The 14713-nt window shown below is 39.0% G+C and overlaps 1 protein-coding gene across 1 annotated transcript; it reads left to right on the forward strand.

Moving 5' to 3' along the window:
• The first annotated feature begins 4400 nt into the window (after positions 1-4400).
• On the forward strand, positions 4401-12764 carry zbtb32 (zinc finger and BTB domain containing 32). Its single transcript, XM_029505409.1, has 5 exons — positions 4401-4490; positions 7129-8148; positions 9157-9266; positions 10822-10989; positions 11679-12764. Exons 2-5 carry the CDS (start codon positions 7160-7162, stop codon positions 11906-11908), a joined length of 1497 nt encoding a protein of 498 aa, XP_029361269.1. The 5' UTR covers positions 4401-4490; positions 7129-7159; the 3' UTR covers positions 11909-12764.
• The last annotated feature ends 1949 nt before the right edge of the window (positions 12765-14713 follow it).

Consider the following 14713-nt stretch of genomic DNA (forward strand, 5'->3'; position numbering starts at 1 on the left):
TGACCCCTAAACTACTGTTGAGTTGAGTTTCCTTTTTCCTGTCACCTAACAGAGACAGCATGCAGGAGATGTCAATGATGTTACCTTAAAAATGTGCCCTATGATGTAAAAGCCACAAGCAAAAGGTGAAACTGTCTTGATTACTCACTGGAAAATGGGGTTTTTCCTCTGCTTCTCCTCACTTGTATTTCTTTGGAAAAAGAAACTTTAAGTACTCTTTGAAGACATTTGTTTCTTCTACACAGAAGAGTGCCCAGAAAAGTTTGCCTTAGCGCACAAATTGTGATTTTAAAGTAGTGTTAGGGTTAGGGTAATTTGCATTGAGATAAAAATCTCAATGCAAATTTAGATCAAAGCCTCTCAGTTCATAGAATGGAGTTTCATTGACTCCTAAAGCCACGATTCTGTGAAGCCAAATTTGCAGTACACTTCCTATGCCAGGAAAAGCTGCAAGTGAAGCAGATAACCTCAGTGACATCAATCACTGTGACTGCCAAACTGTGAAAATCACCCCGGTTGGCATGATAAGTTGGTGCCAGAGCTAACACATTTGGGTATATGCTGTGACAAAACCAAGCAGCCATGTTATGTAGGTCAACCTTTTAATGTGTTACCTAATGTTGCCTTAGAATACTTGAGTTTTGATATAGTAGTGCCATTTGATCTGACACTCACTAGCGTGAGTAGGCCCAACATTTCACCCACAAATTACAAAGAAGTTTAAGTCCCAACCCCAGCCCTACACAGGTTCACTTCTTCCAAACCACAACACTGACGGGTAGTCCTGCTTACCCAGATTACTGTGAAAAGACTATGTGGCTGTACAGTGACAGTTTGCGATTGATGCCTTCAGTGCACATCAGTCATCATGATAGTGGTTCCTCTGAAGTTGACTGCTCACATACAGCCACTGTGGTAATGTAAGTCGACTCATATTAACCGAGACTTTTATCACATCACACTCTGAGCGCGCGTTTTGTTTAGTACCATAACACTTTGATTCATTCAACAAAACAACATTATGAAACCCCTTAGTATCCAGAGATTAAAAACATGGTAGGTAGATCAAAGAGTTTATTGCATGAGCTCTGATCTTAATGAAAAAATAATTAATTCATTCAATGGGGGATTAATGTCTTTATCTTTAGAGGAGTGTGGGTGCTGGAACACAAACTAATGCTTGGTGTTAGGGACCCACACAAGTAGACACCTCAGTGAGTCAGCATTGAATGCTCGGCAGGGAACCAGATGGTGATCAACTGACAGTGAGGGGATTGTAGTTGCTAAAGAGTGTAGTGGTGGGGGGGGGGGGGGGTCGGGGGCCGGCTGACAGTCTTGATATTAGTGGAAGGTGAAGCCCTATGCATCAGCCCAACTGTCTGCTCACCAAATAGTGCAAGGTGACATTTAGGAACCGGTATACTGCTAATTTTTCTGAGAGGAACATATGAGATCAGACTGCCCAGGGGCTTGAACACTTCACATTGCTGTCTCTTCACACAATCCAATGTATTAGCAGTGACCTCAAATGTCACACTCACACATATGCACACACAGTAGCTCTTGCAAACACATACACAGAAAGAGAGATAGGTGAGGTTGTCATGGATGGCCAGCTACTGAACTGCAAGATGTTATGCAGGAAGTAGCACGTCCAATTAAAATGGGGTAACAAACGCTAATAATGGAAGGGATAACCTTCCATTATTAGCAAAAAAAAGGATACAGCTCACTATCACACCTCCACTAGTGTCTTAAAATGTGAAACATGTGATGAGGAAAATTGCAAGGAAACCACCTTGTGGTTAACACTATATGCATCCTCCATGACAATATAGGTGAGAAGGACTCAAGTTTAGATGTAATATATTACGAGTAAATGTAGCTGTTCTTCACAGCAACCATTGCACCTGCAAGGGATAACATTTAATTCAAATCACAAATCTAAATTTTATGTCTGTGCATGAGTGTCAGTGATGCACCTTGTCGGGTTTTTGCCCCCTTCAGGTGCTTCAGAGTTTCTTCCAATTTTCACTCGCGTCATGTCGTGTCGTGTCGTGTCACAAGAATGACTTCTAAGATAAATGCTAAAAGTAGTCAGTCCCTATATATAACCTATTCATGTGACAGAATCAGCACTGAGTGCTGAGTATGCATGTCATATATATAACATTTTTCTTTGCATCATACATTGTATTTCGTGATACAGAGAAGAGAGTTCTTTTTTCTAGTTGCATTTCGATAAGTTGCTTTTCAGGGAAAAAAAAAAAAAAAATCATCAACATGTGTCATCACTGTGCATTACTCTACATTCAAGCCTCTCAACCACATTCCACTTTTTACCGTATGTGATCACAAACTCATATTAACCAAACCAACCCAATTCAACTTCTCATGGTCTACTGATGCTACACGAGTTAACAGACTCATTGAAGGGTGTTTGGAGACGAGACCAATTTAAAGCCAAACACATTAGTACTGCATTGTGTAGTCAGTTCTTCTCTCTGTCGCTACTTGAATGAAAAAACTATTCTTCCTTAAAAATTTAACTCTTTAGACACAATCTTCTCTCCATTAGTAATCGCTCTGAATAGATGAGTAATTTTTTCATTTTGATGATGGAATATCAACCCACTCAACACACAAATTATTTGTTTTTCCCTGAATTACCAAAAAAAAAAAAAAATCCCTGTTCTAAGAAAACAGTACTGCGGTTTACGGTTCTGATCATTTTCACATATCTACCACAATGTAAAGTTTCGGTTGAACAGTTTGGAGTAAATATAAAATTTACATGTTCAAACAGCCAACTTTTATCATCTGCATCAGAGCTACTGAAAGTGAATTTACTGATTGTAAATCAAAGATCAAGCACATAAGGAAAGTTATATTACACCGAGTTCATAAGTAAACACTCAACAACAAGCAAACTGTTATCAGAATCTCTACTGTAAACAAAGACAATTACATCTTACCACTAACTCTTCTATCTTCTGATGCTTCTCAGCCCAGATGTGCTCTGTCCGATATTACATGAGCACACACTCTCCACTAATAATAGGATTTCATTGCATCAGAAATACTACCATCTGCTATCCAACTGCAATATTCCTCGCTACAGTCTCTGACACCTGCTGAAAAGGAAACTATAGAAAGCACATTTGGTCGAGCTTAACTGGCGTAAGGTTGATTCAGTTTGCAATCATTTTTTTCTTCTGTATTACTTACAGTTGGCCTGATTGTACTGAATGCTTTCAAACAACACTTGCAACACTTTTACATAATCCTCAGACGCAAAGCAACATTAAGACACGTTTGTTTCCACAACTCCAGCCAGCCGATGAATGTGAGTCTACTCTTCATTCCCCCTTTAGCTCCCTTTTGTTCTCCACCACCTCCTGACAAAATAACTGGGGTTCTGGCACCTAGGTGTGTTGGCCATCTTCATCCGTTATTTGTGATTTCTCTGATGATTGTCTTTAAATTTTTATTTTAAAAACAATTTAATCTTTCATTGAACCACAGCGTTTCTGAAGAAGATGGGTAGCGCAAAAAGCACCAAGAGCCATGGCTCCATCCTGGCTTGGTCGGGTGTCAGCCATGCTGCAGGTTGTTATAAAAATGGCCAAATGAAGATTTGAAGGCAAATAGAGGAGTCATAATGTACTCAACCATCCAGCTCTGCTTAACTCACTAACTGTCAAAAGTTGCCCTATTTAGAGGTTTTCACACCGATGTCTTAAACAGTTAAGGACCAAAGGAGGCCTCTCTATGTTCAGATTGCAGATTTCAATGAAGCCTCAACTTGCATAGCTGAACCACTGGTCTTTGTCTGCATCTTTCCTCCCACACATGAATGTTTTTGATGTGGTTTTTGTCTCAGCACGACAGCCTATTAATGTAGTGACCATCGGGTGATGCACCAGGGAAGGAAATTAGGTGTAGCGTGTACCGGCATACAGCATCTATAGGGCACGAAAATATCCCTCAAACCACTGCCCCCGTTTCTCTCTATATTTCTCAATCTCACACATGCTTTCACACACAGAGAGGTTTGGATAAAAAAAAAAAAAAAAAAAAAAAAAAAAGTTATCAGGTTCAGAAAATACATTCATTTTAAAGTTTTCATTGTTTACTTTTTGTTTTGCGTGTCCTTCCAACAACGTAGAGCACAAGAAAGACAATATGAAATTACATTCTCAATTATAATTATTTCAACAATTTACTGACAATAAACAAACAAAATAAAGAAACTTTACTTAATAGAAAGTGCTGTTTGTTTTATCAAACAATTTAGCTCATGACTGGCTCTCTCAATCACTGAGCCAATGAGGGGCAGATGAGTTGAAGAGGAGGGACTGTTGAGGCAGATGAGGAAACCACCCTGTCCCAAAGTAAAACCTGCACTCAGAGCGACATGTCACTTCAAGTTCCTTCAACGTCATGAGGTAGCTTGCCATCCACCAGGGCGAATATTCACTAAAGACCAGGTAAGTTTCTCATTCAAGTTTCCTTTATTTTAAAAGACTGAACAGCAAAGATACACTCCAAAACAGCGAATCTTTGTTCCCCTTTGCTGTGATGTACTGTAACCACAAAGTAGTGTACCGCTCTTATAGCGCTTCTTTTGCCTGTGGAGACTTTCAGATCTGGCTTCTCTGTTGTGACTCCAGTCCATTACTTTTGAGCTGCGGGGAAGCTGATTTGAGGTTCAAGTCTTGTCAAAGGATGTGTAAATCTGACATGCATGCATGGTTTTCCCCTACGAATGCAATGAGATCCTTTTGTGACTGTAAGACGCTCAAAGACTCGCTATTTATGTCACAACTCTATAAGAGTGAGATGTATATTTGAGCACCATCAGGGGGAATTTGATTTTTGCACAAGTTTGTTTACAACAAAGGTAATTACAATTACACAAAGTTAAGAAATTAAAAAAAAAAAAAAAAAAAAGTTGAAAAGTTTAGAAAGGACTGAAACCAAAATTGAGCAGCAGACAATACAACTGCAAAATATATTTAAGGCTGAGGCAGATCTTTGGGAGGCTAATACTACAGGTACAATTCATGGCGATAACTAAATAAATTAGACACAGAGCATGTAAGTGGCATAACATTAATGTGAATGGGAAGTTGTAATATATGAAGGTAAAATCTAATAAATATCTGAAACTCAAATTCATGAATTGCGCATTTACTCATTACTAACACACAGCAATGCTTCTACGCATTAGGTTTTTACATTACATAACAACAGATGACTAGAATCAGTTTGCATGTGAAATAAATTAAAGTTATTTATCATTGCGCACAGTTTACCTGCTGAATTATATTAAATTTTAGTGCAGCTGCTATGTGACCACTAATGCCTGATGATATATTATTAGGTATTATCATTAAGATCATTGTCATTTTTATTATTACAGTTAGCATTTTTGGAATTAAGATTGTGCAAAAGTAAAATTGAGTGCAAGTTGTATGAGTGAAAATGATCACAGTACAAATGTAGCTTCATATTGCACGTAGGCCGTTTTAATCTGAATCAAAAATGCATAACTTTTTGTCACTAGCTAGTTAATAAATACGAATATAACAGGTAATATCTGGCTTAATTCAACATTTTTATATAAAGTTTCCGAATGGCCGTAAATGGTGTATTGTAAACACGGATACAGTACTGCTCTATGCTCACATACGCAGACGGTTCAAATGTGTGCTCAGTTTGCAATTATGCCACATACTCTCCATATTCAATATAGAAAGTGTTACTGTAAACTCTAAAACCTTTTTTTTTTTTTTTTTTTTTTTAAATTGAGAGACATTTACCCAATCTCAGTGGTTTGCTGGTTCTGATACTGGAACCACTGCACAGTTATTTAATGCATGCTATGTGCCGTATAATCTATTTACAATACATAATCATTCAAATAATAAGTAGAATTCACATGGGTGACAAACGTGTTACAAAAAGCTAATATTCTACCCAACATATGAGGCAATCCCTGAAATGTTATTTTAAAATAATGCCTTCAAGTAGTGAAGACATTAATTCACTACTGTTCATCCAGTGCTGAATTTGATTAACGGAGAGAGAGATTCGGAGACTTTGCAACGCATTTGCAAAGATTCCAGTAACTAAAGACAACTGAATGTCATATCGTTTCACATCTACTTTCCATTTACAGTCACCATCAAGGGAATGAATGGGGGTGCAAAAAAAAAAAAAACTACTTTGTGTTCGCTCACAGCACTTGTGACCTCGGCTGCAGAAAGCGACCACACACTGTATAATCACACAAGTTCGTTATAGACATCAGACTGTTGAAATGGCACCCTTCAACCCTCCAATCATCCGGTACTTTGTACATTCACCGCACCACTTCATTTTAATCTGTGTATTCTGCATTCAAAATTATTAACTTCACATATTTCTTTAACACATTTACATATTCCAAACTTGCATTTGCTGTTTACGGTGCCTGAACAGCTATTCTTATTGTTGTTGATGTTCAAACTTTACTCATGTGTACAGTCATTAGTCATGGTTTCATATACTGTAACTGGCTTTGTGGCACCGAATATCAAAGCTTTTAGAAAACTGAGTACATTTCCACACATCAACCAGACATTCAGACACAATATCAGGCAATGATGTATCTAAAGGTTTTTTTTTTTCCTTCCTACAGAGTTTAACATGTATCTTCTGCTGTCCGTAACTAGAGCATTTTTATGTGGATTATTTTCTTTAAAAAGTCATTTGTTTTTGAGGGGTTGATGAGAGTAAAAACTACTATTACGCTTAATTTTAACAACATAAACAAATGATGAAATCTCTCTTGCTGCAATCTGCCCCCTCAAATCTCACTACAGGTAATGCTGTCTGGAAAGGATGGAACAGAAAAATGTACAAACCACAGTGAAGCATTGCATCTGTTAATCGCAATCAAATTCCTGCAGCTGATTTGCAAAGTGATTTTCCTACTTGTAGTCAAACTTATCTAGAAATGTCACAGAGCTGGTTACCAGCTAGAAAACTGATGGAACAAATTTTACAGTAGTGTGGGCATGACCTAATTAGATCTTGTTTTTGCCCCACCCCCCCAACCCCCACTCCTAAATTCTCTTTCAGATTTTTAATCACATTTCTACAAACTTCTGAAATGATCAGAATCTACAACACCCAATATTTCCACTTCCTGCAGCAGGCAGACGCTTTGCGTCGCTCGGGGTCACTCTGTGATGTCGTGATCTCAGTCAAGAGTCAGATATTCAGGGCTCATCGGCTCGTACTGGCCTGTGCGAGCAGGCGACTGGCACAGCAGCTTGCCCAAAGTGGCACAGACATCCCGGCCCACTGTACACTGGAGTGCTTCTCCCCTCACACCTTCCAGCAGGTCCTGGACTTCACTTACACGCAGACTCTCGAGGTGTCTGTGGAAGACCTGTACCTGCTGCTAAGAGCTGCTCAGCTCTTAGAGATGGAGTCACTGGAGGGTCAGTGCCAGAAACAGCTGGACACCCTTGACTGTAGAGCCGTGGACAGGGACAAACAAGGGGAGATGAAGGATATCAAGGAAGAAAAAGAGATAGATCAAAAGAAAAACGCAAGCCCTGTTCGAGAGAAGAAACTCCAAGAGGCAAGCAAGAACAACATCGTGGAAAACCTCGCACCCACAGATTCCACTAAGTACCACAAAAACTTGTCACCCCCAAGAAAGAAACACAGACTGCTCCCTTCATCATCAAAAGTCAACAACAGAGACAATGTTATTGCTGGACCTGCTAGCAACAGTACCACTTTCTCTCCTCCCTGGACCTTCTCCTCGAACATGTGGAGCTCTGTGACCACCCTGAGGCAGATAGCAGAGAGCTATTCAAACTTAATCGCATCGCACCCTCGTCAGTCCCCAAATCAGTCCACAGCAGATTATCCATTCTCCCTCTGCACTCCCCCCCACATGCTACCCATACTGGCCTTTCAAAACCCAGTTCGCAACTCTGTTATGGGTTACTCAGACTTTTATCCACGTTGTACACAAAACCTTTACACCGGAGCAGCAGGGATGGGAGGCATACTCAAGCAAGGCCTATTGAAAAGAAAACCCAGCCAGAGAGAATTTAGCAAGGTCACTCACAGTGTCGAGCAAAGGTAAGTCACCATTCAAACAGTGTTAAAATTTTTATTTTAATTCACTGTCTTCCTATTTGGTCTCAGAGTCATTTAGATCCCCTGATGTGCTCATTTGTTCCCTTGTGACAGCTAAAGCACCTGACTCACTGCTGTTTGGGCAGATGAGGCGTGTGATTGAGCCTTTCCTACTTGATCTTTCCAACTAGAGCAGTTTCACCTGTGAACCCCTTTCTTCCTCGTCAGTCCTACACACACACACACACACACACACACACCTATATATATATATATATATATATATATATATATATATATATATATATATATATATACATATATACATATATACATATATACATATATACATATATATACATATATATACATATATATATATATTTCCTTCACTTCTGGATAAAAACAATATAAGTGGTAAAGTTGGATTGAATATCTGGTGGGCTTTGGTTTTAGGTGACTTTCCTCCTTTTTTCAGTTCTATACATATTCTGTAGATTTCCACACGATGTACCTAAACAATGTGTTAAGGGGAGCCCCCTAAATTTCTCCCCTCCTTTGCAAAATTAAAGAGTTTCCACCCACTGAAACAGTTTCAGTGTTTAGACTGGCCAAGGCTGCACCACAAAAAATGTTTAGTTTTTATTTGTGGAAATAATGGGTGTCACTTCATCATTTTCCTCTTTCTACTCATTATTTGAAATTTAAAAGGTGCTGTAAAGTGAGTGACGATGGACAAGAATTAAACAATGTTTAAATGTCATCTGTGATGAGATACAATGTCGTAGAATATGCAGGTTGATACATTTTCAATATTATACAAAATTATATGATAGGAAATTACATTTTAGTTAATTTTTAGTGAAATTTTACTTTACCTCTGTGATGTATCTCTGGGAAGAGTAAGACTACTTCTTCTTTTTTGACCGTTGCTTCTAACTGACTGCCTCTAGATAATTGTAATAGATGTGATCCATTTGTATTTTACAACCGTTGCACCGTTTTCCATAGTTATGCTCAAGTACCCAAATCTATCACGGAGAAAGTTAAAGACTGCAGACACTGCAAAACAAGTCTCCTGGGTGATCCATTGCTGCGGGAATCAGCCTCCACACCATCAGGTAATGTTTGTTCTATTAATGATCACAATACAGTGAACACACCATTATTTTCTATGACGCGTGATTAAGGCCGTAGCAATGACTTTTTTGCATGTAACTGATCAATTTGACAAGACAGTATGACAGTTCTTGCTATGACCCCTAACCTCAGTAGACTCATGATACTTACTACGTAATGGAAAGTGATAAAGAGAGTTGTGGTTTTTAGAGCATGGTGCAGCAGGAGCAGTACTGTGGTTACTAGATTCAGCTAAATACATGCAGTACAGTATGTTCTACATTGTGACAGCGGTTTGTCCTATGTCACACATATGGATCGATTATAACAACTTTGATTAATTAGCGATAAGAAAGTCCCTGCAATAACACAAAAATTGACTACACCAGAGTTTTGTGGTTATGGGCACAGGTGTGTGTAAGAACTTTGATCTTGGAGAATCTTGTGCTGATAAATATGTTTGTCTGTCTCCCACTCAATGGAACATTATGCTCATACTTCAAGAGAATACTCTTACAGACGTTGTACTCCACAGCAGCAGCGAATATCTTCAATTTGTCTCTAATTTAGAGTTTAATACCTGAATATGTAAAATGTGTAACAACATACAGACAAAAGGAGGACAAAGTAAGCATCCAAGTATCCGTATTGAATGTTGCTAGGTGAATTTATCTTTTCCATCTTTCCACTTTTTCGCTGAAATTTTATAGTGTATTTCAATTGGGGACAGCACAGGAGATTAACAATATTTGTATTAGATGCTGGTAGTCTTAAAGAGAGAACTGAAGAGAAATATTGGTCAACAAGTATGCTAATGACAAACAGTCTTCCTGGGATGTGAAGAATGGTGAGCATTCAATTATTGTGGTTTTCTTTCAATCTCTCCTTTTACAGCATACCCCTCCCCTTCATACTTCAGCATCCTGTCTGTACTGTGAAGCCGAAGTTCTTACAGAGAAAAAAAAAAAACACAACTAAAAAAAGTCTATAATGTCTCAGAGACTTCAGAGCTGTTAAAGTGACACCTTTGTCATTATAAAACAATCACCAGGATGCAGCACTTGTGCTGACAGGAAACTAAGCTTCCAAAAATTTATGTTTTGTTTTGCAACTGGATACGGACCATAAACACACCTCTTCAAGATTATTTTGATTTTAGGTATAATTAATTAATGTATTTCATTAACCATCTAAATTTAAATAAGCATTATAACCTACTGGAAAAAACTGCCTTCACAAATGAATTATGGTGGCAACACATGGTTATTTAGATTAGTGATTTGTGTTAAAGGTAAAAAGCAGTACTTCACACCAGTACAGTTTTGCAGACCAATTACAGAATTTTTTCATCACTGTTGTGTCAATTTTATTTATTTTTTTTCTTGGAGGGGGGAAAATTCATCAACTCATTGGCCACCAACGCCGCTGCCTATAAGACCTAATGTGTGACAACAGACCGACAATTCTTACCACGTTTTTGTGAACAGCTCGGCCAGTTCTGCCCACCGCAAAATTCACACCTTCACCTGTTTTTGCCCCGTCTCGTTGTTTGCGCAGGTGAGGCTTACACAGGGTGTCGGTTCTGTGGAAGAGAAGACGTGGTGCAGCATGAACCACAATCCAATCGACAAGACCACAGAGGCGATAAACCCTACCAGTGCCAACACTGCCCTAAAAAGTTCAGCCTGAAGCATCAACTGGACACACACCACAGAGTACACACTGGTAAACACACCGTTCACTATCTATTCAATCTTATTTTCCAAAGTGAAGAGAGACTATCTAAACTTTAGCATTGTACATTAGATATCATTTAAATACCATCCCTGTTGATGAGTATGGACATTAGAGTAATATTAAAATTCAGCCTACGTCATGGGACGTGAGAGACAGATCATCTATTAGCATAGTGTTTATGAACAAAAGGGAAGATTTATGACTATTTTCCAATGAATTCTTAACAAGTCCTTTTTAATTTTTGAGCCAATGTTTTCTTTTTCACTTTAAGCACTTTACAGCGAGATAGTGAGATTTCTATATTTTATACTTTTAGTAAGTTAACCCTAAAACAAAACTGAATCTTATGTTCTGTTTAGATTTTTGGCCAAATGTGCGGTCTATTCAAACACACACATATGTTATCTTACATCTATTTGGTGTTTTTGTCACATCAACATACAAATCATAGAACATTTCTGATTATTTAAAAACTAAGGCCCAGTTTGTTAGAATTAAGCAATGAATAAGTGACAGCCGACTATAGTGTATGTAATTAACAGATGGAAAAACACTGGCAGAGAATGTACTTCACTTTCTACTACTAGAGATACAAAGCCCCCTCTCAAGTAATCACACACCCCTCCCTCCATTGCCTTCCTTCCTGTGGCCCCATTCTCTCTTTTCTCTGCTTGAAGGAGAGAAACCCTTTGAGTGTCGACTCTGTGGCCAACGCTCACGGGACTACTCAGCTATGATCAAGCACTTGCGGACTCATGGTGGGGCAACACCCTACCAGTGTACGGTGTGCCTGGAGTTCTGCAACAGCCTGGTCGCCATGCAGAGACATGTCAAGAACCACGCAGTCCAGGACTTCCCGTCTGACTGGAGCATCAACAAAACCTACCTGTACATCTCCCACATCTAAACCAGACAACACAGACACCTCAATCTACATAAAGTTCTCATAAGTGTGGCTGTAGTTTTTGTCTCTTGTGATGTCATTACATCTGAGCCAACATATCCCATAAATCATAACACATTAGAGGCACAAACTCAGGCTATTTCAGGTGTGGCAATAACTCCTAAGCAAACAGTGACTGATCTTAATTCACATTTACAAAAATATAACAGAGAAATGCAGCAGTAATTTCCACTGATAAATTTATTTCACCCATTTGTCATTAGCACTTACGTGTATATGTGCATTAAACCCACATCAACAGCTCATCCTCACTAAATGACGCAGGCATCTATCCTCTTAGTTTCATTATTACAATGGTTGTGTAAACTTTGAGTTTGACCAAGGCTTATAGCGCCCTCATGAGGGCATTTATATTAATGCTCAACCAGCAAGCACATGTTGAAATGGAAGTACATTAGACATCACATTTGCTGCTGGGCAAAAGAGATTTTTTCAAAGTACTGGCACTTACTACAACTAGGGGGCGGCAGTGGCTAAGTGGGTTGGGACTTAGCTTGGTCCCTACTCGGACAACGAAATGCAGAGTGTGGATTAGTGGATGCCATCACCGCCTCCCTTGAGCAAGGCACCGCCCCCCCCCCCTCAAAAAAAAAAAAAAAAAAAAAAAACGCGCCAGGTCCCAGAGTGAAGGTCTTGCGGTGACTTGCAGACTCATGGTGGGGCAACAGGAACCTCTCCACATGTTCACATTATATATGGGATCCCTGCATGTGGTTGTTTGGGCCTGTATATGTATGTCAGAGTGTACATTTTATTTAATTGTGTGTACGATTACAATAAAAGATTATGTCTCTCTCTAGTCTACTGACTAGATTTAATCTGATTTAATCTGAATACTTGATTCCATGATATATTTGCTCCCCAGTTAAGATGAGTCCTTTCCAGTTTGTCCTTTAAAATTGGGACTTTGTTGTGGTCCTTTTATTAGCAGACAAAGCAATAAGGGAACTGTTGAAGAGGCAAGAAAGTCCATTCATGTCAGGCCTTGACAGTTTGAGACAAAAGTTATTGAAATTCCACATTTGATAGTGTTTGTAAGTTTAATGTAGCCTGTATTTCTGTAACACTGGCAAATACCAAAACTGTCAACCAGTGCCTCATAAGTCTTGTGTGATTTGATTGTTTGAGATGAAAATCTAGTGGCAGTTTTTCCAGTGAGTGACAAACAATAATGCAGGGATTTCATGTTTTTTTCACTCTTCCATTAGTTAATATTCTGCAATGTAATTCATTTACTGCCTAAAACTTCAAATGCATGGATAGTGCGATAGATGACTGCCATACCGCTCTAAAAGCACTATGCAGTATTGATGATATGTCAGTGGGGTTAGCCCAGCTATCCTCGGTCTGTCATGACGATGTCACCACCCACAATGCTTCCTTCCATTGAAGGAGCTTTCAATGAAGCCCTTTCAAGCTTGTTTTCATTGATTAATTAATTTGTTAATTTGTACAGCATTATCTTGGGGTACATGGGGTGTGAGTAATTAAATAAACGTGTTCACTTACAGCCCATAATAAACTAATATAGCATGTTTCATATCACACATCAAATAAATAATAGCTCAGTTCTTTGCAATAACTATAAAAGACATGCTCATGTTAAAGGAACTAGTGGGTGTTCAGAGGACAATTGGCTCTCCCTCTGCGCTAACGAATGCACCTCGGATGACCCGAGGTTCCAAGGTTTGCAGACTACGCAACGGCCTAATCCAGGACGGTGGGGAGTCTACCTACAGGCACAAGGTGGAAAAACTAGTCTTCTGGTGTGGTCAGAACCACCTGGAGCTGAATCCGCTCAAGACGGTGGAGATGACAGTGGATTTCAGGAGAATGCCGCACACCCTACCCCCTACCCCCACAGTCTTCAACAGAACAGCGTCTTGTGTGGACTCATTTGATTTCCTGGGAACCACAGTCTCCCAGGACCTGAAGTGGACCTCCCATATAGACTCTGTCAGGAAGAAGGCCCAGCAGAGGCTCCAGTGAGGAAGTTCAGCCTGCGTCAGGAGCTGCTGGTCATCTTCTACACCACTCCACGACAAACATTTCTAATATTTTTAATGTTAATGTATGTATATATATATATATATATATATATATATATATATATATATATATATATATATATATATATATATATTTATATATTTTCTTTTCTTTCCCGTGACAGGTCCAAGATAGAAACACTAACCAAATTCCTAGTATGTTTACACATACCCGGTAATAAAATATTTTTACTTTCTTTTCATTTATATAATTTATTGTTGTCAAAGACTGTATTGCTTTCTCTCAAAGGTAATTCCCATTGCACAAGCACAATATAAGCTGGTATGTTGCGATAAGTTTTTGTTAGTTTGTAGGAAAAGCATTACTAACTGTATAAAGAGCGGCTCTGAGCAGTAACAAACAGACTCTGGACCTGAACGCTGAATGTCATTCTACATTGTGGAACCAACTCACCGACATAGCTGCAAAGCAACAATGGAAGTAGAGACGTCATCAGCTGGCGGAGTAACAAGCCGCCATTATGAAATCTGCATTCACAACTACTAATTAGTGATGGGCGTATCGACATGTCGATACTCTACTACTACGATACTCTTTCGCATCGATTAGTCGAAAGTATTGATATTATTTAGCAGCTAAAAATAAAAGCGCGCGTGTTACTACCACCAACCTCTTAAACTAACTTACTCCGAAGTTTTGTGTTGAAACACCCCCGGCGGCACACACTTGGACTAGTCC

This window comes from Echeneis naucrates, chromosome 6 (genome assembly GCF_900963305.1).
Source record: "Echeneis naucrates chromosome 6, fEcheNa1.1, whole genome shotgun sequence".
Lineage (NCBI taxonomy): Eukaryota > Metazoa > Chordata > Actinopteri > Carangiformes > Echeneidae > Echeneis > Echeneis naucrates.

What these genes read in the sequence shown, in the direction of transcription:
- zbtb32 (XM_029505409.1), top strand. Translation starts at nt 7,160, where the DNA reads ATGATCAGAATCTACAACACCCAATATTTCCACTTCCTGCAGCAGGCA. An exon ending in ACTCACAGTGTCGAGCAAAG is followed by an intron (nt 8,149 to 9,156) that starts GTAAGTCACCAT and finishes CGTTTTCCATAG; the next exon opens with TTATGCTCAAGTACCCAAAT. An exon ending in ACACCACAGAGTACACACTG is followed by an intron (nt 10,990 to 11,678) that starts GTAAACACACCG and finishes CTCTGCTTGAAG; the next exon opens with GAGAGAAACCCTTTGAGTGT.